General features: G+C 45.5%; 1 protein-coding gene across 1 annotated transcript; it reads left to right on the forward strand.

Moving 5' to 3' along the window:
• Positions 1-5,715: 5,715 nt before the first annotated feature.
• GRIPAP1 (GRIP1 associated protein 1) lies at positions 5,716-26,826 on the forward strand. The gene is made up of 26 exons (XM_011386206.2): positions 5,716-5,796; positions 7,930-7,996; positions 8,137-8,198; positions 9,177-9,203; positions 9,743-9,850; positions 12,722-12,872; positions 13,695-13,879; positions 14,076-14,123; positions 14,795-14,826; positions 14,928-14,975; positions 15,104-15,203; positions 16,526-16,603; positions 16,866-16,958; positions 17,789-17,923; positions 19,011-19,106; positions 19,374-19,586; positions 19,722-19,835; positions 20,655-20,732; positions 20,832-20,927; positions 21,051-21,107; positions 21,210-21,309; positions 22,822-22,952; positions 24,041-24,163; positions 24,306-24,399; positions 25,200-25,354; positions 26,196-26,826. Exons 1-26 carry the CDS (start codon positions 5,755-5,757, stop codon positions 26,286-26,288), a joined length of 2,526 nt encoding a protein of 841 aa, XP_011384508.1. The 5' UTR covers positions 5,716-5,754; the 3' UTR covers positions 26,289-26,826.

Raw genomic sequence — 26,826 nt, forward strand, 5'->3', positions numbered from 1 at the left:
TCAGCTAAAATTTATTAGTGAAAAAATACATACATGCTAAGATCAACAAGGAAAAAAAAGGACACATAGAAGCTGGAAAAATCCATGCACAGACTTCCTTATGCTGTCCACTTCCCTTAAGCAAAGGGAAAAGGCACATGGGACAAAGTCTAGAGAAAATCAAGCAGAAACTTCCAAGAGTCTTCTCCCAGGAGTCACATAAGATGTATTTCATTCTTCCAGCAATGAGTTGTAACAACATGTGTGATGTGTTGTCTATCAAGGAAGCTCATTAGAAACTCAGTGTCCAAGGTTTTCACCGAGAGCTGGTCATGAATCACACTCTACCTAGCATGTATCAAAATTCCAGACTCCCTGGAGGCATGCAGGTACTCAGCATAAACCACGTTGTTTGTACAAATGGTTTGGGCCCTGTGAACTGTTTTTTTTTTTTTTTATTTAGGAAAGGTTTTGTACCAGTGTAGGGAATTGTTTACCAGCCAAGTTTCCAGATGCTAGTCAAGGGCCAACTTTGCAATCAGGTCTTTCTAAGGCCAGGTAGTCTCAGGCCTACTATGTTAATTCTTTCCTATATAAAGGCATATAAGATAAAGTCATTCTCTTATAAAATGATGGTATCATTATCAAAATCAGGAAATTATTATTGATACAAACCTATTATCTATTTTACAGACATTATTCAAAGTTTGCCAGTAGTCCCACTGACATCCTTTATAATAAAATAAAAAACTTTTTTTCTGACACAAGATTCAATCCAGGATCACATGTTGCATTTAGTTTCATGTGCCTTTAGTCTCCTTAAAATAGGATCACTTCTTCAATTTTTCTTTTTTTTATGATCTTGATGTTATTGAAGAGCGCAAATCTTTTATTTTGTAACATGTCTCTCAGTTGAGGTTTGCTTGATATTTTCTCATGATTAGATTCAGAAACACCACATAAGTGATATTGCATCTTTATCAGGGCATCACATCAGGAGGCAGGAGATACCAGTTTGTCCCCATATTGTTAATGTTAATGCTGTCCACTTGGTTAAAGTAGTGTCTACCAGGTTTCTCCACTGTAAAGTTACCTTTTTCCCATTATAATTAAGAAGTAATTTGTGGGAAGATCCTTTGATACTATGTAAATATAATGTTCTTCATCACACTTTCACCTGCTAGTTTTAGCATCCACTGATAATTCTTGCCTGAAATAATCATTACAGAGGTGGTTGCCAAATAGCGATTTTCTAATTCCATTCCTTCTACATTTGTTAGTTGGTGTTCCTCTGTAAGGAAGAGTTTCCCTTTGTCCTCCATTTATTTATTTAGATTAGTTTGGATTCTTTAAGATCATGGATTCTTTTAAAATTCAAATTAACTCAATGGATGGTACAACAAAATGTTCCAGGCTCATCTTGTACTTTTCCTGCCCCAGCCCTGAAATCAGACATTTCAACAAGAAGCCCTGGTTCCTGTTAGTGGAAAGTGGTAATTAGACAAGAGAAATAAGTTAGAGTCAATGAATTTAAAAAGAATGAAAATATCTCTATTTTTAAATGATATGATTTTGTACCTGGCAAACTATAGAAAATCAATGCTAAAACTGACTCTAACAAGAAAAGTATTCAGCAAAGTGGAAAGATATAAAATTAACATACAGAAATCAATGGCCTTCATATATGCCAATAACAACCAGTTAGAGGATATAATAATAGAAAAGCCCTCATTTACAATAGCAACAAAGAAGATAATATACCTTAAGAAAGAACCTAACAAGAAATGTGAAAAAAAAAACTCATGTGAGGAAAACTTTAAAATGTATGTCAAAACCCAAATATCTTTACAGCACGCATGCACGCACGCACGCACACACACACACACACACACGCACATTTTAATGTATAAACATTTAAAAAAATTAACCAGGAAGTCAGGAAATCCCAGTATGGAATACAGACTTGGTAACATAATCTAACTGTATTACAAATCTATGACATAACCTCACTAAAGGGGGTGGGGAGAAGACATGCTGATCTAAATAACCTTGGAAAATGATAGTTTGACTGGACTCCAAGGCTAAAGACAAAAGGAACCATAGACAAGCACTTAACGCAATTTTGGTAAAGTCGTTTCCCATAGGGGTATGGGTTAATAATTCTGATATTGCTATACTTGTATACTGGGATTGAAAAATTAAGTAAATGGGTGGTAGATGGCTGGAGCCAGATTTCTTATGGTTAGAGTGGGAGTCTACAGATAAGCAAGAAGGGAAGGCTAGAATGAACCATGCGGTACTGGAATATCAGTGTGAATTCATGTTTACCTTAAAATATATACAGATGACTAGATACAGAAATAATTAGAGATTTGAATGTATACATGACTTATTATATATACATCTATTTCCTAGCTCCTGGGATCATAAACATGGTCAAAAGATAACTGACATACTGGGAGAAAATATATACAACATATATTAAAGTGTTAATATCCTTGATAGACAAAGAACTTTTAAAAATTGAGGGAAAAAAATCCAAAGAGCCAATAGAAAAATAGACAAAAGAGTGAACATACAATTCATATATTTAAAAAGATATTTAAATGATCTTTCAATATATGAAAAAGTATAATCTCACTTTTTATTAGAGAAATATAAATTAGAACTACACTAAGAGAATGGATCAACAAATTGTAGTATATCCATACTATGAAATTCTACTCATTAATAAAAAGGAAAAAATACTGGTACACACAACTTGGATGAATCTCAAAAGCGTTATGCTGAGTACATACTGTCTGATTCCATTTGTATGAAACTCTACGAAAGAGAAATTTAATCTACAATAAACCAGTGGTTGCCTGAGGTGGGGGAGGGGGTTGGGGTTGGGTACAAAGGAACCTTTTAAGGGTGATGTAAATATTCTATATATTGATTGTGGTTGTGGTTACAAGGTTGTATACATTTATTAAAATTCACTGAACTGTACCCTTAAAATAGGTATATTGAAGGGTAGCAAAATATGCCACCTCAAAATATGTCACTTTGGCATGTGGATTATTTTGAGCTGAAGACAATCAAGACCCAGCAGACTCAAGCAAAACTTTTATGTCTCCCTTAACTGACTAAAAGAATTTAGATAGGAGACCTCTACAGGAAGAGAGCTATTGCCAGAGATAACTTTTTATCTGAAAGACTTACCTGCATGGCAGGGCAGACATCTGATTACCAAACATCTGCCCTTCTCATTTTCCTGTGAATTGCCCTCCTCTCCTTTGACTGTCCTGTACCTTGTCCCATTCTTTAGCTCAGGATGGCACATAAGCCTTAATTGCCTGACTGCCTTTGGGTCTCATATTTTCATGGGGTTCCTGTATGTACAAAATTAAATTTGTTTTTCTCCTGTTAATCCATCTATGTCAATTTAATTGTTAGACCAGTCAAAGAACCTAGAAGTGTAGAAGGAATGTTAGCGGGAATGAAATTGAAACAGCTCCTTTGGGAAGGAATTTGGAAATACCTAACGAAACTACATATGCACTTTTTGATGCACCAATTCCAGTTCTATGAATTTACCCTGAAAATATACCTCAGATAATATGAAAATACATATATGTACAAGGGTATTCTTTTTGGCTATTTATAATAGCAAAATATTGGAAACTACCTACATGGGCAAACATAGGAGAGTGGTTAAATTATGATACATCTACAAAATGGGGTACTACATAGCTGAGAGAGAAGGGGGTGAGAGGAGATAGCAAATGGAAAATGCAAAATATGCTATTCTTCATGTAGGATAAATAAGATAAGATACACGTATCTGCTCATTTGTGTAAATAGAAACCCAGAAAGGATAAACCAGAAAGTAAATTGATTGGTTTCCTCAACAAGGGTGGGAAGGCCAAAATGCAATTTAAACAGAAACAAAGGAACCTAACTATATTTCAAATGAGTCATACAGCCTCACTGAAGGGGCTGGGGAGGGGGTGAACTAACCCACATAATTTTTGAACACAGTATTTTGATCATCATCAGATTAAAGACAAAAGGAACTGCATCAAACATTGAAGATATTTGTTAAACACAGTATTTGACTATAGACTATGATGAACTTAAAGATGAAAGAAAGTGAAAAAATACAATAAAAAGAGACAAAAGAAACACTATTGCCCTATAGTTGGTTGATTGTTTTTACAGGCTTATGGGGTAGCAATTCTGGTTACTTAATGTGTATTATGTTTAAACAAATAAGTACATTTATTGTGGATAATGGGAGCCAGGTTTCTGTTGGAGAAGGGATTTACAAATACTAAGGAAAGTGAGAAACCTAGGATGAACCTTGTGTTGTTGGGTTGAAATGGAAGGTATTATAACGCATTTATGTTTTTAAAATATGTATACCTATAGCAAAATGTATAAATAGATAATAGATGTGTAGATACATGAATTAGAATACACACATATATTTCCTAGCTGTGTCCTGAGAAGGCCTAGAAACAATTACATTCTAATAGCAATGAACACTGAGGCTGAAAAAGAATGTGAGTCTGGAGCATCTTGTAGTGTCAGCAAAAAAGTGATAGGGGCATGGTCAAAGGGACACACAAGTCACCTTGAAGACACTCCCACTGGCCAAACCTGGGACGATTTGAGCGTCAAAGGAAATGATGATAGTGATTGATTATAATTCATTTAATAAAATAACAGTAGTCTGCATAGATATAAATATGTACATTAATGAGGGAGAGGAGGAGGCTCTTCCTTATGGTAGAATAGCAAGTAAAGAAATGTCGGTGTTAGAAAGTTATCAATGGATGCTGAAGACAAAGTTTCGAAAATTTTATATATGATGAGAGAATGATAAAGGTGGCAAAATGTAAACAATGGACTGACTTAGGTAAAAGGCACATGGAATTTCCTTGTACCATTTTGCTTTTCTGTACATTTAAAATATCAAAATTAAGTCCCTCCCCCAAAAGATAAACAAAATAGGGAGTATCCTAGTACTGATATGTTGTCGCTAAACATGCTAATTTTTCTTTCTCAAATAAAAACTACTGCTTGGGTGGCAAGGTTTGCAGAGGGGGCTGGAAAGCACAAGAGAGGCTTATAATGCACTTTAATACTAATTTGAATGTTTCTGATGTTTTGACATCCTGTTTTCGTTTTCGTTTTTTTAATGAAGCTTTTTCGTTTGATTCACTGCCATTCTTTCCCCTTAGTGACTTCTTTTCAATAATTTTGAAATTATTGGTGGCAAGACCCTTTACCTAACACCGTGAATGAAAATCAGCGTCAATTTCTTTTTTTTTTTTTTTAAGCCAAGGGCTTCACAGGAGGCGATATTCCCATTCCGAGTCACCCGGAGGAGGGCGGGAACAAGACCAGCGCAGAGCTTCCGCTTTCGTTTCTTTAAGTAAACCTTTCTCATTAAAGGAGAACCGTGAAAGGGTGATTTTTCTGTCGGCAAACATTTCCCTAGCGACGAGTCCACCCATGACACGGGGATGTTATAGTATTGCATCACAATGGGTAGTTTATGTGAGCAAAAAAGCCAGATCAGATGACCTAGATTTTGGTAAAACATTCAATTGCGATTCATCCAACCTGTCAGTTTCATTTTCTTCTCTCCGTCTCCAAAACGCTGAGCTACTGGGGTAGACTCCTCCCCCTCGATTCCTGGCCAGTGGTTTGGTCCAACCCGCATACTGACAGAAGGGACGAGCTACGTCTGCGCAGAAAGCTGTTGGTGGGCGGGGGGGGAGGAACATGGCGCAAGCTCTGTCCGAGGAGGAGTTTCAGCGGATGCAGGTGCCGCTCGCCGGGGAAAAGACCACCGGGATGGGCGACAGGGAGCGGGGCAGAGAGAGGTCGTGCCACAGGCTCTGAGAAGGTGTTGGTTGGGATGGACCTTGAGTTTAAGGGGTTGGTCTGGAGAAGGGAAACTGAGGCTCTGAGTGGTGGGACTGTTGGATTCCAGATACTACTGGTCTCTGAGGGGTTGGATTATTAGAGCCTTTGGGGCGGAGGAGAGAGTCAGAGAGGGGGGGATATCTTACTCAGACGTAGAGGGGACGAGACCTTTGGGCCCGTGCGGGGAACCCATGGGTGGGTGATGATAACGTTAGGCATCGAGGGAAACAGATCCTGAGAGGGAGAAACCATTTTGTCTGGAGAGGAAGGAAGTGGGCGTTGGGCCATTTGCGTCATGATGGGGGGAGCCATTACCTGGTGGGAGGTGGAAGTTTTTTGTGGGAGATACCACTGTGACAGCGAATTAGGGAAAGACCCCAATGTTGTCATTGTTTCCGGGAGAGGGAGATCCTGTGCGAGTGATGGTAGTGGATCCCAAGAGGAGCCGGTACCATTTGGATGATTAGGGGTGATCCCATTAAGTCTGGGATGAAGAAGTCCTTGAATGGGTAATACCATTAATCCCCGTTGGAGAGAGGACCAAAGGAGATGAAAAAGTGATACTACCTTGGACTGCATGGGGCAAGGATCACTGGGCTTTGCGGGGTACCCTGATTGGGTACTCTAACCACTTGACTATTCTGGCGGGGGGAGATTCTGAAATGGGATGAAAGCCAGAGTAGACCCTTGTTGAGAGTTTTTTACTGGGAAAGACCATTGGATTTTGTGTTTGGAGAGACTCTGAAAGGGGGAAATCCTTAGTAGGACCTATGGGAGGAGAGGAGGAACTTCAAGTGAGGACAGAATCCATTGGTCCTTGAATGAGGGACCCAGTTGTCTCTGTGTGAGGGACCTGGAGGATGGAAAGGTGAGATCATTGGACCATGAAAGGGCAATACCCCTGTAACTTGTGAAGGGGGTTCTGAGTGAGTAAGAGTAATCCAAATAGCCCACCCAAGGCCCTGTGGAGGAAAGACCCTGGAGAATGTAGGGCTATCCCATTGGAGTGTGACTGGGAGATCTTGAGGTGTGTGGGAACCCTTGAGTGAGGAAGATCGATTCCACTAGGCCATGAATGAAGGCAAAATTATCGGGCTCTGATGGATAGGAACTCTGGATGGGTGCCAAAGTTGTCCCAATTAGATCAGAACTGTGGGAGACAGATCACTAGGTCTAGAAGTGGACAGATGCAGGAAAGGTTCTGTAAAAGCCAAGCCCTCTGACTTTTATCTATCTATTTATTTATTTATTTAATTGAAGAAATGATTTAAGAATTTTCCCCCCATCTACCTCCCAAGCCCTCTGACTTTTAGCATAGCACCAGTGAGTGGAAGCTGGTGCCATGGGAGGGAAAGGTCCTGGTGGGGTAAGGGACAGTGGTTCTGGGAAGAACTGGCCTAGGTGCCCTACAGGATAGGGGTATACTGTTTGGCATGGTCCATACTTCACTTTCCCTCAATTCTTGAAAGGGGTCTGGATGTGCTTGGAAAGCCTTGGGGGTGGGGACCCCGAGCAGCCCCCTTTTACTTAGTGAAATTGGTCAGGAGAATACCAGGCCCTCTTCCCTTGGGAAAGGGGAAAGAAGGCAAGCCCCTGCCCCCTGCTCTGGCCGGGGATAGATAACACCCACCCCTGACAGAAAGATAGTCGGAATAGTGTTCAGCGTGTGATGAGGTCAGCCAGGAGGAGGAGGAGGAACTATATCCTGTGGGCATGGTGAACCATAGAACACACATGAGCAAGAGCCTGACTGGGTCAGCACTCTGTCATGACCTGAGTGCATAGTGGATTGGAAGGGGAGAGATGGAGGCAGCGGGGAGACACAGAGGTGAGACTGGCTGTGGTTATAAGTAGAACTGGAAAAGGTGGGACAGGGACTGAGGGACTGGATGCTCATTTAGGATGTGTATGCACAGGTCTTTAGGAGTGAGTAAAGAGGCACGCAGAGGGCAGCAGGGGATTGGTACCCTCATGGTGAGGATAGGGGCACATTCCTAATCAAATCATTTCCCTTCCCTACTTCCCCTAAAGGCTCAGCTCCTGGAACTCCGGACAAACAACTACCAGCTTTCAGATGAACTACGCAAGAATGGTGTTGGTGAGCCAAGAGGGTTTTATTAGATGGGGGTGGCTTTAGGGGACAGAGGCGGAGGGAAAACACCTCAGAGGCTTTGTAGGAAGTCCTTTCAGCTCCTTGCCACTGACTGAGGCTGAGACTCCCTGCTTTCTGCACACCAGAACTTACCAGTCTTCGACAGAAGGTCGCCTACCTGGATAAGGAATTCAACAAAGCTCAGAAGGTACTTACCTCCACCCATTCACCCACCCGTGCTTCCCTGCAGCCATCTGACTCATTCATCAATCCAGTGAGCACCTACCGTGAACCAGACCTAATCTTATATGCTGTCATTAGTCGTTCAAAAAATTCTCAAGGAAGTCTCTTTAGTTTGCTAATTTTATCTAATTCTGCTTAATTAATTGATAAATTTTAATTTATTCTCAATTCATTTTTTTAAATTTCAATTACTAACTCAGTCTCGTTCACTGACTTCTAACTAAAGAGTCAAATCTAGTGGTAAATCTGCCTTGAATCTGCTGTCTCTCCTCCACTCTCCTGCCTTGTGCTCATACTTCTCATTCCTGTACTGGTCCTGTTGGTAAAGTGAGACTGAACCTACCTCTTCTGTCCTCTGAAGATGAGAGCATATCAGCTATTGTGGCCTTCAAGGCATTTAAGGCCTTCATTTGTCTCTTTCTTCACTATGTCCCCATGCATAGCACAATGTTACACATAGTGTATGCTCCATAAATATTTGTTAGATGGAGGAATACCGAAGGCAGAAAGACCAGCATTTGGAAAGCTGGGTTTCTCTTTGGTAGGGTGCTGATTCCCCAACCTAACAGTTCCCTAGGCTGCTCAGCAAGGGAGTGGCAGTTTCCATGCTGAATGGGAGGGGTCCACATAGACGTGTTTGGACGGATATAGCAATGAAGCCACAATGTCTGAGCCTGGAGACCCAGCCCATAAAAGGTTAAATCCTAAGACCCATGAACAGCTTCGGGAGCTTAGAGGAAAGGATGTAAGCAGAATGCTACTCACTCTCCCATCATTCCTATGGGCTACAAATTGTCATGCAAGTTCTGTGGTTGAAGATGCTCCCATCCCCCAACTCCTGTCATTATTGTCTCCCCTTGACACTTGCCTCAATGTCTCCATACCCCAGTGAGAGTGACCCTCTCTGTTCACCTTTTCTCTCTTCCTACCCCCTCACCTTTAGGCACTGAGCAAGAGCAAGAAAGCTCAGGTAAGGGGACCCATGGTGGGTGAGTGTGTCTGGGAGACTATGTCCTTGCAGGGATATTCCTGTATGTTGGGATCTCCTAGTACTGGCCTTTCTTTCTCTGTGTGTTCACTTGCATCCATGACTGCCTCACTGTCATGTGTTTTTGTATCTGTCTTTGTTTTCCTATGTTCATCTCTCTGTGCCTTTCTCTGTGTCTTTCCTTCTTCCTTTCTCCCTATCCTTCTCTGTGACTCTGTCTCTGACTTCCTGTTCCTCTCTCTCTGACTCTTGTTTCTCTCCTCAATCTTCCCATTGCCTTTCCCCGACCTGTTCCTATCTCTGCCATCAATTTTCTTTTCTTATTTCCCTTTATCTCTTTCTGACTCCTCGTTTCTCTCTTCTTCACACATTTCTTTCTCTGACCCCTTCTCTCCTCTCTCTATTCCTCTGTCTTCCTGCCTTTTCTTTATTTTGCTCTCTCTCCATCTCTCCATTCTTTCCTGTCTGTTCCTCTTTCCTCATCTCTCTCTACCTCCTCTTTCCCCTATTTCTTACTGCAGGAAGTCGAGGGGCTGCTGAGTGAAAATGAGATGCTTCAGGCAAAGCTGCACAGCCAGGAAGAGGACTTCCGTTTGCAGAACAGCACACTTATGGCCGAGTTCAGCAAGGTGATGGTGCCCAGGATAGCCAAGGGGGCTCCAAGGGGTAGGGGCCACCTGGGCTGAAGCTGGAGGGCAGCTGAGAGTGGTTGGACAGAGGCTGGTCTTAGATCACTGTCCATGGTGCTGAAACAGGTCTTGAGTCTCTGCTGGGGGCAGTGATTTGACAGATGAGGCCACCCATTGTGCTGGGATTAGAAGGCTGGAATCTCTGAGGTCAGCTGGTTCCCGACCAAGTCACTTCTTTTCTCTGAGCTTCAGGTCTCCTTGTGTATATTTTGGGGCTGATGCCAAGACCCGGGATATTGTTGGGTTTTAGGTAAAGTTCTTATGTTTAAGCTGCTTCCCTTTTCTTTCTTTCTTCATCTGTTATGAGCCCACATATAATTTATGTGGATTAGATAATTTATTCTGGATTAGATAATTATATCTCCTCACTGATTTTAGTGTCCTCACTGTTTCTAAACCTACTAGGCAGCTGGAGACATTGTCTTTTGTTCCCTCATCTCTGTTCTGTATCCATGCTCAACAATTTTCTAAGTTTTTAGTGTGTTTTAAGGAAAACAGTCTCATGGCAACGAAAATGGTATTTCCAAGGCTCCACGTGAGAATGTAGTACTTAAGACCTTTAAAATCAAAACAAAACTAACCTTTAAGCAGGTACAATACCAGGAGGGGTGATTTAGCAAGTACTAGTTAAGAGCCAGGAAGCCTAGATTAAACTCGTAGCTCTATATTTTACTAACTGCAACCTTGAGTGTGTCACTTGACTTGTCTGTTTCTTGGTTCCCAAATGTTTAAAATGGAAATAATGATAATGACAGTACCTGCCTTGCAGGCCTTTTGTGAGGATTGAATAGATAAATGTCTATAAACCATTTAGAACAGTGCCTAGCACATAATATCAGCTGTGCAGATGTTAGTTACTAATAGTATCCTTTGATCAATTCCTTTTTCCTCTAAAATATTTCTTAACTATTTAAAAGTTTTACATCCATCCTGTGGCCCTGCCCCACCTCAGCCTTTTCCACCTCTCACCTGCTCTACTCCTACAGCCTCCTCACTAGTCTCAGTTCTAGCTTCTTTGACCACATCAAGCCCTAGACATTGTCCTAACTTGCAGGTCTTATGACATCACTCCTTTAAACAACACCTCCTAGTGGGTTCTTGCCCTCTACAGTTCAGAGCCCCTGGTGCTCATATAAGAGCTGACATCATCACTTTACTTCTGATTGCTTCCTGCCCTCAATTTCAGTGGTATCATGTGGTTCTTTTAGGAGGAAGGTAAGGCATGTGCAAGGTAAGGCATGAGTAGAAATTCCCATCCAAGCAGTCACTTGCCAAGACAATTTATGATGCAGGATTTTTCAGGGCTTTAAGAAGTTATAAACATACTAGTTAAATCGTCCATAAATCCAGCTCGTGTTCTCCAGCACCTGCCCTGGGCTAGGCACTAGGCCAGGTATAGAACTTCCTTCATATTCCCCTCTTCCTTCTGGGAACTGAAAGTACTCACAAAGAGACCTGGGTTCAAGACTTGCCTCCAGCACTTACTTGCCAAGACATCTCAGCTATTTGTTCCTTCAACAAATAGTTATTGAGCACTTGCTTTGTGTTTTGTGTTCTAGAAATAGTTGTAAGCAGCACAAAATGGTCCCCACTCTTAAGGAGCTTATATTCTGGGGGTGGGACGGTGAGAAAGATGATGATATAGTGAATAATAATTGTACTGATACTGATAGTTATATAATGTTTACTATGTGCCAGGTCTCATTCAATGTGCTTTACATTATTTATTCATTTAATTCTCACAGCAAACTGATGAGATATTATTAGCATTACTATTTAACAGGTGAGGAAAACTGAGCTCCAGAGAAATGAAGTAGTTTGTCTCAGCGTCCCAATGCTAGTAAATGGGAGAGTAGAAATTCCCATCCAAGCAGTCTGGTTTCAGAATCTGGCTGTGACCCTATATTACAAAATAAAATTTAATTGTCAGTAACAATTTATGATGCAGGATTTTTCAGGGCTTTAAGAAGTTATAAACATACTAGTTAAATTTAATTGTTATTAGTGCAAGGTAAGAAAGAAACAGATTGTTCTGCTAGAGAGTATTGGAATTTCTGTGTTGGGGGATACTACTTGAAGGGTGACATTTGAGCAGAGCACTGAAGGATGCAGAGAAGCCAGTCATGTGAACTGGATGAAAGGAATAGTGTTCTGGGCAATGAAATTAAAATTCTCTGTGGGCCTCAGTATTCTCATCTGAAAATGGGACAAAGGATCTTGTCAGATCTGCTGTAAGAACTTTGTTTTAGCCAGGAATTTAACAAAAGGCTGGCTTAGTTTTATTTGCATTGTGCACCTCTCCGAGGCCAAGGACTGACGATAGGGGTCTGTGGATAGTGCTGGCCCTGGAAGTGCCGTAAAAGCTGTCTGTGGTGCCTAGGCTCCCAGACACAGACCCCTGCACAGAAGATGACTGTATAGCGATGTCTACCATTTGGCAGTGGGGCTCTCAGTAATTCTGACATCTTGGACCAGCAGCTTCCAGAGGAGCCTGAAGTCTTGGATTGCAACTGTGATATTGGAGTGGACAAGCAGAAAATTGTTCTCAATATTTTCAATCCTCTGTGACTGCCATTTAACAGATGTGTGAATTTGAAGTTGTTTAACATCTGTGCTTTAGTATCCTTATCTAGAAAGTGAGGATAATGAATAATGAGAGCACCTAGGTCAATTCCTTTTTCCTCTAGGTAGGTTATGGGTGTTATGGGAATTAAATGAATTGTCAAGTGCATGGGCCAAATGCTGTGTATATTTCAGTGAATATTGTTCTGATTCTCTGCTTTTCTGCTACCTCGTCCTTCCCTTGCTCAGCTCTGCAGCCAGATGGAACAGCTGGAGCTGGAGAACGAGCAGCTGAAGGATGGAGCTGCCAGGGCAGGTGCTGTCCAAGCCGGGAGCCTTGTGGATGGGGAGCTGCTGAGACTGCAGGCAGAAAACACAGCCTTGCAGAAGAACGTGGCAGGTGTGTGGAGGCCCTCCTGGGGATGTGTGGACCTTGGGGCTTGAGTAGGATGTTGTCCTCCTGGGGAAAGGTGGAAAGGCTTCAGAATCAAGCTTGCCCCTTCCGTGAACCCTAGTATATGACTTTGGACAAGACATTCTCCTCTCTGAGCCAAAGCTTCCTCACTTATGAAGTAAGTATAGCGATGTCTACCATTTGGAAGATTGTAGTAAAGATAAGAGGTAGTTATCTTTCTGAGTTTAGTTCAATGCCTGGGATTTAGCAGATATTGCAGATAAGCAGATTGAACATCAGAAGATGTTTACAAAATGGAGAAGGGGAATGAAGGAGCATTGGAAAGATTCAGAGCCCAGATTGTCAGTAGGATCTGGGATGAAAACTGAAAGAAAGCTTGGTAGAGTGTGGGAGGATCCTGATGTGTGGAGTTTTGGAGAGCAGCTAGGGCTTGTTGGGGTGGGTAGTAGTTTGGTGATCAGCAGAGAGACTTTGTAGAATGTGGCTGGAGATCAGGAGGTTATAAGAAGGATTCAGCTGTAAGTAGGGAGTAGAGGATGTTAGACATGACCTTGGAGGGCTATGGGTGGGGCCTGGGAAACCAACTTGGTCTAATTTGATGGTAGACAGGATTTCAGTGGTTGGTGGGCTTAAAAGATTTGTGATTGGTCTGGATGGGGCTAAACCTTTGTCCTTTAGGCTTGTGGTCTTTTGGGGCAGAGTTCCTGCTACCTGAGGTGTTGAAGACCACTTTTCCCTCTATTTGACATATGGCAAGGGTCTTCAGAGACCGCCTCATCCAACATATATCTCTGTTCTATCCACCAGCCCTGCAGGAACGCTGTGAGAAAGAGGCTGGGAAGTTCCCAGTTGCAATTGAAGGTCAAGGGGACCCCCCAGAGGGCCAAACCCCTGCTCTCCTGTCCCCCATGCCATTGGCAGAGGTAGAGTTGAAATGGGAAATGGAGAAGGAGGAAAAGAAATTGCTCTGGGAGCAACTGCAAGGCTTGGAGGTGAATCTGGGTCTATTGGGGCTGGGGTGCCAGATGGCAGGCAGACGCCCTAGCTCTGCCTATGGTCTCACGGAGATGTCTGTGATATCACCATCTCATGGGCTGATGGATTAGGGATGCAGGAGGGCAGGAATAAGGCACATACCTTACCTTCCTCCTTGCTGATAACAAACCCCTCCCTTATCCTTTCCTGTAGAGTTTGAAGCAGGCGGAAACATCCAGGCTACAGGAGGAACTTGCTAAGGTGGGGCTGCCAAGCTTTCCCTGGCCTTCGCCCCATCCCACTTCCTACCTGCCATGCTTCCACCAGCAAAGCAGCAGTTAGCAGAGTACTCCCTCATAGCCTCAGTTTTGTCATTTGAGAAATGGAGAGACTCACACTTATGTCTCAGAATTGCTTTCAATTTGGAATGGGTTAATATAGTCCCACTATGTCTTGTGCCTGATGGGCCCCATTCTTTTCTTCTGTGTCCTCCTCGCTCTGCTTCTTTATTCATCCATCCGATAACTTGTAGACTACTGGCTCTTATCTTAGGAACTAGAGACCCAGTGGTGTGGCAGCCAGTCATGATCCTGCTTTCCAGGCCTCCCAGCTTAGCCATTCTGTGACATAGCCCTCAGTCGATATGTTGGGGATGTAAATGCTGGGCTTTGAAGCCTGAGGGAGATTATGTTGGTGCTGCTGATCAGCTGGGCAACCAAATGACTGAACCCTTCTGAGACTCAGTTTCTGCATTTGTGAAAACAGTAATACTCACTTCTCAGGATTGTTTTGAGGATTCCAGAAGATAACAAATAAATTCAGCTTCCAAAAAGGAATTAGTAGGAAGTGTCTGTAAATATTAAGTTTATTTTTGTCTTTACTAATATTATTCTTCTTGTTATCACTTGTCTACATCCTCTCCTCTACCCTAGGTCTCAGAGAAACTGAAAAAGAAACAAGAAAGGTAAATTTCTTTTTCCAGAGTCAGGGGAAAGGGTTCGGGAAGATTAGGAAAGAGATTGACTTATAGAATTGACTTATCTATGTCTGTCTTTCTGTGCCCAGTTTTTGTCGTCTACAGACAGAAAAGGAGACACTATTCAATGACAGCCGGTAACTATCAGGGTTGGGGTTAGTGGTGGACAGTGCCCAGCAATATTAACTCAAGACCACAGGGACAGAGCTGGGAGACTGAGCTTCAGACCATGGTCAATACCCTTGGCCGCCCTCATCACCCCCAGGAACAAGATTGAAGAGTTACAACAGCGGAAGGAAGCTGATCTCAAAGCCCAGTTGGCTCGAACTCAAAAGCTGCAGCAAGAACTTGAGGCTGCCAATCAGGTGAGGGGCTGGGTTCTGAGATCAGCTGGGATAGGGACCAGGGTTGCGAGTCTAGGGAACTCTGAGGTCTACAGAGACTATTTGGGGAGTCTGAGATTTCTTGTGTTGGAAATATAAGGACTGGATAGCTCCTGGGCCCCCAGGTGCTAGAAAAACGGGAACTGAAGAGTGCTGAGAGCCCTTGGAGTTGGATTAGGAGACTAGGAATCAGAGATCTCAGGGAGCGGAGGACTTAGAGGTCTGTGTGTCACAAGTTTGGATGAATCTACAGTCCTGAGGGATTAGAGACAGAAGTCTGGAAAAATCTGTGGTCACTGGGGACTGAGACCAGGAGTTGGAGTGAATCTGAACTCCTTGGAGTTTGGATGATTTTGAGACCTATGGGGGCTGGGTAGATAACATGACTTTCAAGGGTGAGACACTTGGGCCTGGAAGCCGTGCATTTGAGACTCTCGATATGAGGACTGGTTTGGGTCTGACACCTCTAAGAAGTTGAATCAGATGAGCTGGGTGGTCCTGAGACCCCTGGAAGCTATGAATACAAAACTGGTGAGTCTGAGACATCCAGAGACTATAACAAAAGTCTAGGTGGGTCTGAGGCTTTTGAGGGTTGGGGGCTGGGCGATTTTAAAGCCTCCAGGCCTCTCCCTAGAGTAGGTGAGTCTGAAGTCCCATGGATTGGGAAACATGGTGACTTGCGTGTCTGAGGCTCCTAGGAGCTGGGGACAGATGTCCGGGTAAAGCTGGGTTTGCAGTTAGCCGAGTCTGAAGATCCCCAGAGACTGGGGACAGGAATGGCAAATGGGGGCATCAGTCTGAGACCTCACTAGGAGCTGGAAACTAGGAGACTATATGAGTTCAAGACCTCTGGAGTCTGGAGCCGAGTTTGGGTGAATTTGAGACTCTTGGGAGCTAGGGATATGGGGGTTCAGTGTGGCTGAAACCCCTGGGAGTTGGAGTCCGGAGTCTGGGTAAAGCTGTAGTTCCTGGGGCTGAGTGTGTCTGAGAATCTTGGGGCCTCCAAGCTGGAATCTGGGTGAGTTTGAGACCTCTTACAGATGAGGTCTGAGTGATTTTGATATCACCAGGAGCCTAGGTGTTTTCTGAGATGCTTAGAGCTGGGATATAGAGGTGGTTGAGGCCTTTGGCGGGGTAATGACCTAGAGTCTGGGTGAAGCTGAGATCTCTGATGGGCGGATGGTCCAAGACTCTCAAGTGCTGGGAATGTGCCGTCAGGTGGTCAGAGAGGGAGTCTGTATGTTTCTGTGTATCGCAGGGGAGTCTGAGGTCTAGAATGGGCTCCCCTGACCTGGTCTTCACAGAGCTTGGCAGAGCTGAGAGATCAGCGGCAGGGGGAGCGCCTGGAGCATGCAGCAGCTCTACGAGCCCTACAGGATCAGGTACATTATACTGGGTGGGCTCAGGAGGATGGAGGGGCTAGAGTAGGGGCAATACAAGTGGGTATTGTACAGGCAGACAAGGCCTCAGAGGTCTTGCTTTCCCGGTGGGTGGGTGGGTGGGTGCATGTGTGCGTGTGTGCGTGCGTGTGTGTGTGTGTGTGTGTGTGTGTGTGTGTGTGTGTGTGTATGCGTATCTGTCCTTTCTTTCTTGGCTGTTCCCCTGTTCTGGACCCACTCTCACCTGTTGTGGGGATGAGGCCAGGTGTCTATCCAGAATGCGGATGCACAGGAACAAGTGGAAGGACTTTGGGCTGAGAACAGTGCCTTGAGGACTAGTCTGGCTGCCCTGGAGCAGGTACAGGACACTTGGAAGCCCTCACTGATCCCTCCCCAGTTTCCCATCTCCCTCTGCTTCTGATCTACATTGGGGCAGTGTAGTCTGGACCTCATGCTGTTCTCCCACCTGTTTCTGTTTCATTCTCAGCTTTTTTCTGTTGGCATCCACCCCTCTTCTCTTTTGCTATCATCCCTGCTTCTCTTGCATTCTAGTTTCTCTCCAGTAAAGTGCAGGAAGTGAACTAATGAACTAGTCTTAAGTATGTACTCAGTAAACCATGTCTGTCTGTCCATCTGTCTGTCTGTCCCTCTGTCCGTCTGTCCGTCCGTCCGTCCGTCCGTCCGTCCGTCCATCCATCCATCCACCCATCCATCCATCCATCCATCTATCTCCATGTAGCCACCACCCAGATCAAGACACAGAGCATTTTCTCTGCCCCAGAAGGTCCCTTTCACCCCTCCCCATCCATACTTTCTCCAAATAATCTACCCCTCTTAGCTTTAGTAACATAGATTAGTCTTGCTTGTCCTTTAAATTCATGTAAATGGAATCAGGCACTCATTTTTATACCTGGCTTCTTCCCTGCAGCATTATATCTGAGAGGTTTATCCATACGTAGTAGTGGTCTGTTTTACCTCTGTTTAGTATCCCATTGTATGAATATACCATGTTTATCCATTCCCCTGTTGACCTTTCTCCCACTGTTCTTCTCTTTGAAATTCTTTCTTTCTCCTCCTGGCTCCCTTTCCACTTCTCTCCCTGTCTCCCTGGAACTGGGAAGCTCACACCCTATGATTGGCCCCTGGTGCCCCTTTCATTCCACTTCCCATCACCACCACTTTCTCCAGATTCAAACAGCAAAAACCCAAGAACTGAATATGCTCCGGGAACAGACTGCTGAGCTGACAGCTGAGTTGCAGCAGCGGCAGACTGAATATGAGGACCTCATGGGACAGAAAGATGACCTTAACTCTCAGCTCCAGGTGACACCTCTGGCTCTGACCTGTCTCCTCCTAGCTCCATAGTGCTGGCTCAGTAGAGTTTGCCATGAGGTGCAGTGGGAAGACTATGGAGTCAGGAAGACCTGGCTTCCAGTCTGGCTCCCTAACATATTAACACTTGTGTGTCCCAGACTGAGTCGTTTCACTTCTCTGAGTCAGAGCCTCTTCAGTTAGTTAGGAGAGGCATTCTGAGAGACTCTTGGGAGCTAGAGATATGGAGGTTGAGTGTAGCTGAAACCCCTGGGGGTTAGAGTCCAGAGTCTGGGTGAAGCTGTAGTCCCTGGGGGCTGTGTGTCGAAGAATCCTGGGGCCTCCAAGCTGGAATCTGGGTGAGTGTGAGACCTCTTATGGATGGGGGCTGAATGAGTTTGAAATCACCAGGAGCCTAGGTGTTTTCTGAGATGCTTAGAGCTGGGATATAGGGGTATCTGAGGCCCCTGAGGGGTAATGACCTAGAATCTGGGTGAACCTGAGATCTCTGACAGCTGAGTAGTCCATAATAGACAGTAGAATAATAAAGGTTTCTAGTAAATAAGATAGAAGTTTAGTTTTCTCTCACATAAGAGTCTAGGTAGGTTGCCCAGGGATGGGACGATGGCTTCCCGATCACCAGTGACCAAGGTTCCTTCTACATTGCTGTTCTGCCACCTTCTACACAAGACTATCTTGGCATCCAAGGTGCTTGCTCAAGCTCCCCTACCATCATGTTTATATCCTGTTTGAAAGGAAGGAGGACATGTGGAAAGGCCCAGCATGCCCCTTTCCTTTACAAGCATAACCTATATTACTCACCACTTCTGCATCCAGAAATTAATCTCGTGGCCACGAGGGAGGCAGGGAAATGTCAATTAGATGACCGTGTGCCCAACTACAGAATCTGTTGCTGGGGAGGATGGGAGAACAAATACTAGAGAGCAGTTAACAGTCTCTGCAATGTTTCTCATCTAGAAATGAAGAGGACAATACCCACTTTACAGAGTTTAGGGAATTGGTCTACCAGAAGTATCCTGGGTGACTGGCACCTCCCGGGGGCTCTTTATCAAACTCACTTCCTTTGTTCCCACATTAGGAGTCATTACGGGCCAATAGTCGGCTGCTAGAACAACTTCAAGAAATAGGACAGGAGAAGGAACAATTGACCCAGGAACTACAAGAGGCTCGGAAGGTGGGTGGTGCTGGAGAGCCTGCAAGGGGAGGAAGTGGCTTGGTCTGTGGAGAAAAGGCAGGTGACATGACCAATCCCATGGAGATGGGAGGGGATGGAAAGTGACAAGTTCCATGAGGATGGGTGAGTGACAGCCAGTTTTGTGGAGATTGGAGGGAGGTGGAGTTTAGCACATTCCTTGGGCCTCAGGAGGTGGTGGTGGACCTTGTTTGGCATTGCGGGAGGAGGTTGACTGATATCCTTCTGCCCTACCCTCTCGGTCCCCAGAGTGCTGAGAAGCGGAAGGCCATGCTGGATGAGCTAGCAATGGAAACACTGCAGGAGAAGTCCCAGCATAAAGAGGAGCTAGGAGCTGTCCGACTTCGGCATGAGAAAGAGGTGTTGGGAGTGCGTGCCCGCTATGAGCGCGAGCTCCGCGAGCTGCATGAGGACAAAAAGCGTCAGGAGGAGGAGCTTCGTGGGCAGATTCGAGAGGAGAAGGTGAGTGGGTGGATGAAGATGCACTTCCACCTCTAAAGCCAGGGGAGTGTATCACTACTGCTGGGTCAGGGGATGGCAGGTGTGAGGTGCCTGCTCTTCTACCTGCCTGGCTCATGATGGTCTGCTTTCTCCCAGGCCCGAACGCGGGAGCTGGAGAATCTCCAGCAGACAGTAGAAGAACTTCAAGCTCAGGTACACTCTATGGATGGAGCCAAGGGCTGGTTTGAACGGCGCTTGAAGGAGGCCGAGGTGAGTTGGTGCCTGGTGAGGCGCAGAGGCTAATCAGAGGGTACCCATGCCAAACCAGCGGACCAGGAGTGGTCAGGCCCTGGAACTTTTTGAGATGCCCTGGACTTGTATATCCCCAGAGCCCCCCCGACTCAACGGCAGCCCTGTGGAGGGGACCAGGGGATGGCCATCAGTAGGGCACAATGTCAGATCTATTAATTTGAAAAGGCATCTCTTCCTTCTCAAACTGTACTTCTGACAGGAAATTATTATAATATACTAATTTTATTCAAACAAAAACCTTTACTGCCATTTTCTGGAAAATTCCTGATAGTACATGAGGATTAGTGTCACAAAGCCATGAGGAGCACAGGTAATAGAGCCAGTCATTTACCTTGGTTTGAGTCCTGGCTGGGCCACTTTCTAGCTGTGTGACTTTGAGTAAGTACTTGACCTTTCTGTGGCATGTTTTCATTATCACTAAAAAAGGGATAACAATAATACCTGCTCTCTAGGTATTATGGGGAAGTATGTAAAATGAGTTAATATATGTAAAATCCTTACAACATTCCAGGCCTACAGTAAGTGCTGTGTTATGTTTTATTAAATAAAATAAAACATAAATGCAAATGTCGGTCTTCGATGTGAACTGCACAGCCCTAAATGTGACACTTCTGTGTACTGCCTAAAGGGATGCAGTGTTTTCTGCAGGAGTATCTTTTCTGTACACCCGGGGGCCCTCTGCTGCAGTCTCTCAAATCCCTCACTGGACGTGATGTCCTTTTGGGGGGTGTGATGTCCTCTGGGGGGACTTGGCCAGACCTGGGACTTGTCTTGTAGGAATCTCTAAAGCAGCAGCAGCAGGAACAAGAAGATGCCCTGAAGCAGTGTCAGGAGCAGCATGCTAGTGAGCTGAAGGTGCCTATTGCATGGCGGCATCCCTCTCTGGGGAGGGACAGGCTCTGATGCGAGGCCTGAGGTTTCCCAAGCTGAGGCCTGATGCCCTCTGCTTTGTAGAGCAAGGAGGAAGAGCTACAGGGTGTTCGGGATCAGCTCCAGCAAGCCCAGGTGGAGCAGGACTGCCACCTGAAGACCATCAGCAGCCTAAAGCAGGTCACTGGTTCCTCCGTGGTACCCAGACACATCCTAGGCCTCGGCCTGTAGTAATGGGGCAGGGAAGGAGTGCAGTGCATGTAGCCATTCTGACACCCACTAGCCATGCTTTCTCTGTTACAGGAGGTAAAGGACACAGTGGATGGGCAGCGCATCCTGGAGAAGAAGGGCAGTGCTGCGGTATGATGGGGAAGTTCCACCACAGCTCCTTCTTGCCCTATGGCCCCCCACCTGTGGGTGCACTGGGCCTCAGACCCCATCTTTCCCCCTATTCCTTCAAAGCTTAAGGACCTCAAGCGGCAGCTGCACTTGGAGCGGAAACGGGCAGATAAGCTGCAGGAACGGCTGCAGGACATCCTCACCAACAGCAAGAGCCGTTCTGGTGAGGGACCTGGACCACAGGGGATGCTGAGGCCCAGGGAGGCAAGGCTTGGTCCTGAAGGCCGGAGCTGCTGCTTGTACCTCACTCCACCAGCTCTCCTGCATCTTCTGTCCGTCTTGAACTTAGTCTGTCTTTTCCCTTTTCACTGCATCTGTCTCTCTCCTCTGTTTTTATCTCTCTCTCTGCATTATCTATTTGTGTCTCTCTTTCCTTCTTGCTGTGTCTCTTCTCTGTTTCTGTCTCTCTCTGTATCTGCCTTTCTCTCCCTGCTTTCTTTTTCTAGTTCTCTCCTTTTCTCTCACCTTTTCTTCTGTCCCTTTATTTATTTCTCTCTCTCTGTTTCTCTTCTTTCCGTCTTTTGTCTGTTTATGTCTTTGTCCATCTCCCCACTACACCCTCATGCACAGTCCCGCACCTCACCCAGTGTCTCTAAATCTCTTATATCCATTCTCTCACTCTATAAATATGGACTGAGCCCCCATGCTCACATCCAGGGTCTCTGGTGGTAAATCCCCCTAGTCTTGGTCTTCCAGAAGCTCCCAGTTGAGCTAGGGAGACAGACTTACAATTAGTCGGCAACACTGTAGTGTGATGATTATTCAGCTGAAGTCCGTGTTATTTCTGCCATTTAAACCAGAAGATGCTACAACAACAAAAAAAAACCTGGAGTCACTTCAGACTTTTTAAAGAAAGAAACAGCCTATATATATATGTTTAAATAAGTAAATAAGATGCAGTGATGGCTCTGTTGCATCTCTCACATCACAGGCTCAGAGAAAACTTGCTCGCTGTCCCCCCACAGCCATTCTGCTCCTGCTGGAGATCCTTGGGGTATGATGTTAGCCCCCTCCTTGACACCCCAAAGCAGCTGCAGGAAGAGAGGCCTGAGCACAGTAGCCATGGTTTAAGTGGCATGGCAAAAACAAATATATCTCTCACCAAATCAATGTTTGTCCAAGGCATTCTGTCTCCTGAAGTAACCTCTCGTTATAAAGGAGGAGTCGAGTTTTTGTTTTGCTATAGGTTGGTGTACGAATCAACAAACATTCAAATTGTCTGCCATGTATTCTTCTTGTTCGTTAGATGAAATTCAGATTTAGGTGCATGGCTACAAGAGCCTGTCTCCAGTTTTTCCTCTGACTCGTGGCCTCATCCAGGGTCTTCGCTTCTATCATGTGCTCCAGCTTGCTGTCTCTAGGGTTTCCTCTTTGTATGTGGGTGTGCCTGTGTCTGCACCTTGAGTTTGAGTGCAAACGCCACTTTATGCCCTTGTGTGTCCACATCACCATCTTTTCCCCCATCTCTTCACCTTTGTTTCTCTTCTGGTGTGTGTGGGTTTGCCTAGAGGGGCAGCTCTTTTTTCTGTTTCTGCCTCTCTCTATCCTCCTGTCTGCCGGAGTGTCTTTTTGCCTTTTTCTATCTCTGTCAAATCTATTTCTGCTTCTTCCTGCCAGTCGCTGCCCTGGCACCCTGGGGATCTGGGGCTCAGATTTCTCTTATCTCTCTGCCTAGGTCTTGAGGAACTGGTTCTCTCAGAGATGAACTCACCAAGCCGGACCCAGACTGGGGACAGCAGTAGTGTCTCCTCCTTCAGCTACCGGGAAATCTTGCGGGAAAAAGAGAGTTCGACCATTCCAGCCAGGGTAAGGGGCAAGGAAGAGCCTACAGCCCCAGCTTCTACCCAAATTCTGGGGCTCTCTTTCCCTCCCCTGCAACCATCTCTTACTGTGGGCCCAGCACACATATTTCCTTGTCAACTTTTACCCAAGTTCACCAACTTCGATTCTGATTGCTAAATGGGAGGGGGGCAAATTATTCTCTCTGACTCTCTGTTTCATCATTTGTGGGCTAATTCTGCCTTTCTTGGTGCCATAAAATATGTGGTTCACAGTAGGTGCATCATCCATGTAGGAGGTTCTTTATTCCAACACCTGATTATCACTTATTATTCTCATCTATCATGTCAGCTTCCTAGCCAGCTTTTATTTAGAAATAATTTATTCCACATGTGTGCATTGTAGAAAAATTTTAAAAACACAAACAAGCAAATTTTTTTATCTTCACCCAGAGATTACCACTATAAATCCTTAGTTCATACCCTTCCAGACCTCTCTCTCTTTTTTTAAAGCCTAAATGAGATGCTAAGTAACCTGTTTTTATTCAGCAGATCTCTGCCCTCCCAATTTTGTAAATTTTCATTCCCTCTAATACTTTGAGCTTAATCAGATTTCTCTAGTTGGCCCCAAAATGTTCTTTATTGCTGGTTTTCTAAAAACCAGCATTCAGTTTCAGAGCGCATGTTGTATCTGGTTGCTTTACGTCTTTAAGTCCCTTGAATCTAGTGAAGTCCCTTTTTTTATTTCATGACAACAACCTGTAGAAGAGACCATCCCAGTTGACATGTAGAAAGTGTTCCACCTTTTGGATTTTCTGTTGGCTTCCTGGTGATACCATTTAGCTGGTTCCTCCCTTCCCTAGTTTTCCTGTCAACTGGAAGTTAGGTCACATGTGCTACGGCCTCTCCCTTCATCCTCTCCATAAGGTTATGATGTGGTGGTTCCTCTCTCCCTTTTTTAGGCAAAGGGGGATTCAGTGTCTCTGAGGGGGCCAAGACTTGCCTATGGTCCTAGGCGGATAGCCGCCCCCTAACTTGGTGGTTCTTCTCAGCCCTGATCTGTATAGGGCAGCAGCACTGAGCCCAGGCTGGCCTCTTCCCTCCTCTTCCCTGCAGTCCTTATCCAGCAGCCCTCAGGCCCAGCCTCTGCGGCCAGCAGAGTTGTCAGATGAGGAAGTGGCTGAGCTCTTTCAGCGTCTGGCAGAGATGCAGCAGGAGAAATGGATGCTGGAGGAAAAGGTACTGTCTGCCTGCTTGTCCCTACTTGGCTTATCCTTGGCAAGGAGGCTGGGGCGGGGGGTGATTGATGTTCAGCCAGCCCCTTCTCATGTGTGAACATGCTCAGTCGAGGGGTCTGAGGTAAGTCGGGCCCACCCCACAGGTGAAGCACCTGGAGGTGAGCAGCGCCTCCATGGCAGAAGACCTCTGCCGGAAGAGTGCCATTATTGAGACTTACGTCATGGACAGCCGGATCGGTCAGTGCCCCCTCCCCAGCCCTCGCCCCTCATCCAGCCTCTCACTTGTCCCCTCCTTCCCCACTGTCCAGTGCTGTGGCTTCTCTCCTCTCCCTTTGGAACTCAGCAGTTACTGACAAGACCACAGCTGGTGGAAGGGAGAACATACCTGTGTGTCTCTCTTTCTGTTCTGTCTCTTATCTTGGTTCCTCCCTCCTCTCCTGGTCTCTGTCATCTCTCCACTCTTTCTCTAGTGTGTCTCTTGTCCTCTTACTCCTTTCTTCTCCCTATGTCTCTTCCTCTTCTCTCTCCATCTTCTCTCTCCTCCCTGTCTCTTTCTGCACCATCCCCCCTTCATCTTGTCTCACTGTTCCTGGCTATATTGTTCCATCCCTGGAAATTTTCCTTCTTTGTATGTGTATCCTTTGGGGTCCTTATCCCTTCCTCACCTTTCTCCTCTCCCTCCCCTTTCCTCTTTTTTCCTCTTTCCTCCCCCTCCCCCATCTCTTTTTCATCTCCCCCTTTCTTATGAATCAGAATAATACTGACTGACATGTGCTGAGAGCTCTGTGCTCTGTGCTTCATATATAGTTATATACATTTTTCCAGCTCCATGAGTTAGTTGTTACTATCTCCATTTCTCAGGGCCTCAGCTAGTAAGTGACAGCCAAGGTGCACATGACTAAGCCTCTGCCTCCTACGTGACATGGCTTGTCCCCCTACTTTTCTCCCCTGCTCTGCTGCCATTCTTTCTATTCCGTCTCTGGCTGTCTCTCCTCTGGCTCTGCCGAGGGGGTGGCTTTCAGCCTGAGCCCTTGCAGATGTATCCGTGGCAGCAGGCCACACAGACCGCAGTGGGCTGGGCAGCGTCCTGAGAGACCTAGTGAAGCCAGGTGACGAGAACCTTCGGGAGATGAACAAGAAGCTACAGAACATGCTGGAGGAGCAGCTCACCAAGAATATGCACCTACACAAGGCAAGTGTGGCCTACCAGTCTCCCCATCTGTCCATCCAGCCACCAGCCTACCCAGCCACACAGCCCCTACATCATCTGCTAGTCCTGCCATTTACCTACCCCATTCACCAACCACTCCTTCATCATCATTTTCCCATCCTCCAGTCAACTTACTCTTTGTCAGTTTAGCTATTCACTCTTCCCTCTGTGCTTGCATCCACTTCACTCATCCATTTATACATACATTCACCCAAGTCTCTCATCAGCCCACCGTACTATTTGTCCATCTGCCCCCTAGCCATCTAATAATCTGCCCTATGTCTTTCCACCTATTTTCTGACCTACAGCTCTCTCTTTTGTTACATATTCATCAATCACCCTTGTCTTAGCTTTTACCCACCTGCCCAGAGACCTGCCTGCCTACCTGTTGTCCTCCATTTGTCCACCTATTTGCCTACCATGGATCCCCCCATGCATCTACTCATATGTCCACTTGCCCATCCTGCTGTCCAGATATTTCCACCATCTCTGGGGGAGTCAGAAAGGATGTAGACCTGGCCCCTGATTCTGAGAAGCAAGCTCAACATTTAGTAGAAAGAAGGTGGCAAGGGCTGGGGGTCATATCCTCCAGCATACCATGCACAGCAGGCAATCTACTCCCATTTCCATATCTCTAGCTCCAGAGGCTCCCACCCCCTCACACATACACCTTTCCTGAGCCCAGCCCACTGCTGGGGGCTCTGTGAGCTTCTCCAAATACCTTCCTGTCCCAGGATAGACATAACTGGTCATTGTTTAATGGGATGAGAAAGATGACACCTCTGCCACCTTCTCTGGCCCTGATGGTTTGTTTGTTTCTTAGGATATGGAAGTTCTGTCCCAAGAAATTGTGCGGCTCAGCAAGGAGTGCGTGGGGTCCCCTGACCCAGACCTAGAAGCAAGAGAAACCAGCTAAAGACCTGCAGGCTGCCCCCACTCCCTCTCCTCCCCACTCCCCAAGATACCATTCCTTTGGGCTGTGGTGGGGAAATGGGGGCCAGGGCCAAAATCAAATAGGTTGGGAGACTGGACATTAAAGAGGTTGGAGGCCTGATGGCTAATGTTAATGAACCTGTGTTAGGGAGTGGTCCCTGGGGAGTGAGGACTCTGAGGGGGGAGGGGCAGAGATTTCTCTTCCCCCTTGACCCTGGTTCCCAGGGGCCTTTGCCTTCATCTCTGCATGAGCCCCGCCCCCACCCCAAGACCAACTCCTTTTTATTTTATTTTATTTTATTTTATTTTATTTTATTTTATTTTATTTTATTTTATTTTATTTTATTTTATTATTTTATTTTATTTTTTAATTTATGTCTGGAAGCCTGGCTACTCTGCATTAGGGATTGGGGGTGTTGGGTGGGGCACGGTCCCCATTCAGCATTCTAGTAACGTGTGTGTGTGTGTGTGTGTAAAGGCTATGCAGCCAAAATACCATCTTGCCAGACAGGCCTACCCAC

This window comes from Pteropus vampyrus, unplaced genomic scaffold, assembly GCF_000151845.1.
Source record: "Pteropus vampyrus isolate Shadow unplaced genomic scaffold, Pvam_2.0 Scaffold984, whole genome shotgun sequence".
Classification (NCBI taxonomy): domain Eukaryota; kingdom Metazoa; phylum Chordata; class Mammalia; order Chiroptera; family Pteropodidae; genus Pteropus; species Pteropus vampyrus.

Excerpts from the sequence above, each read along its gene's own strand:
- GRIPAP1 (XM_011386206.2), top strand. The coding sequence starts at position 5,755 with ATGGCGCAAGCTCTGTCCGAGGAGGAGTTTCAGCGGATGCAG. Across the intron at positions 14,124-14,794 it reads TACAGGAGGAACTTGCTAAG|GTCTCAGAGAAACTGAAAAA; the intron begins GTGGGGCTGCCA and ends CCTCTACCCTAG. Across the intron at positions 24,164-24,305 it reads AATGGATGCTGGAGGAAAAG|GTGAAGCACCTGGAGGTGAG; the intron begins GTACTGTCTGCC and ends CCCACCCCACAG.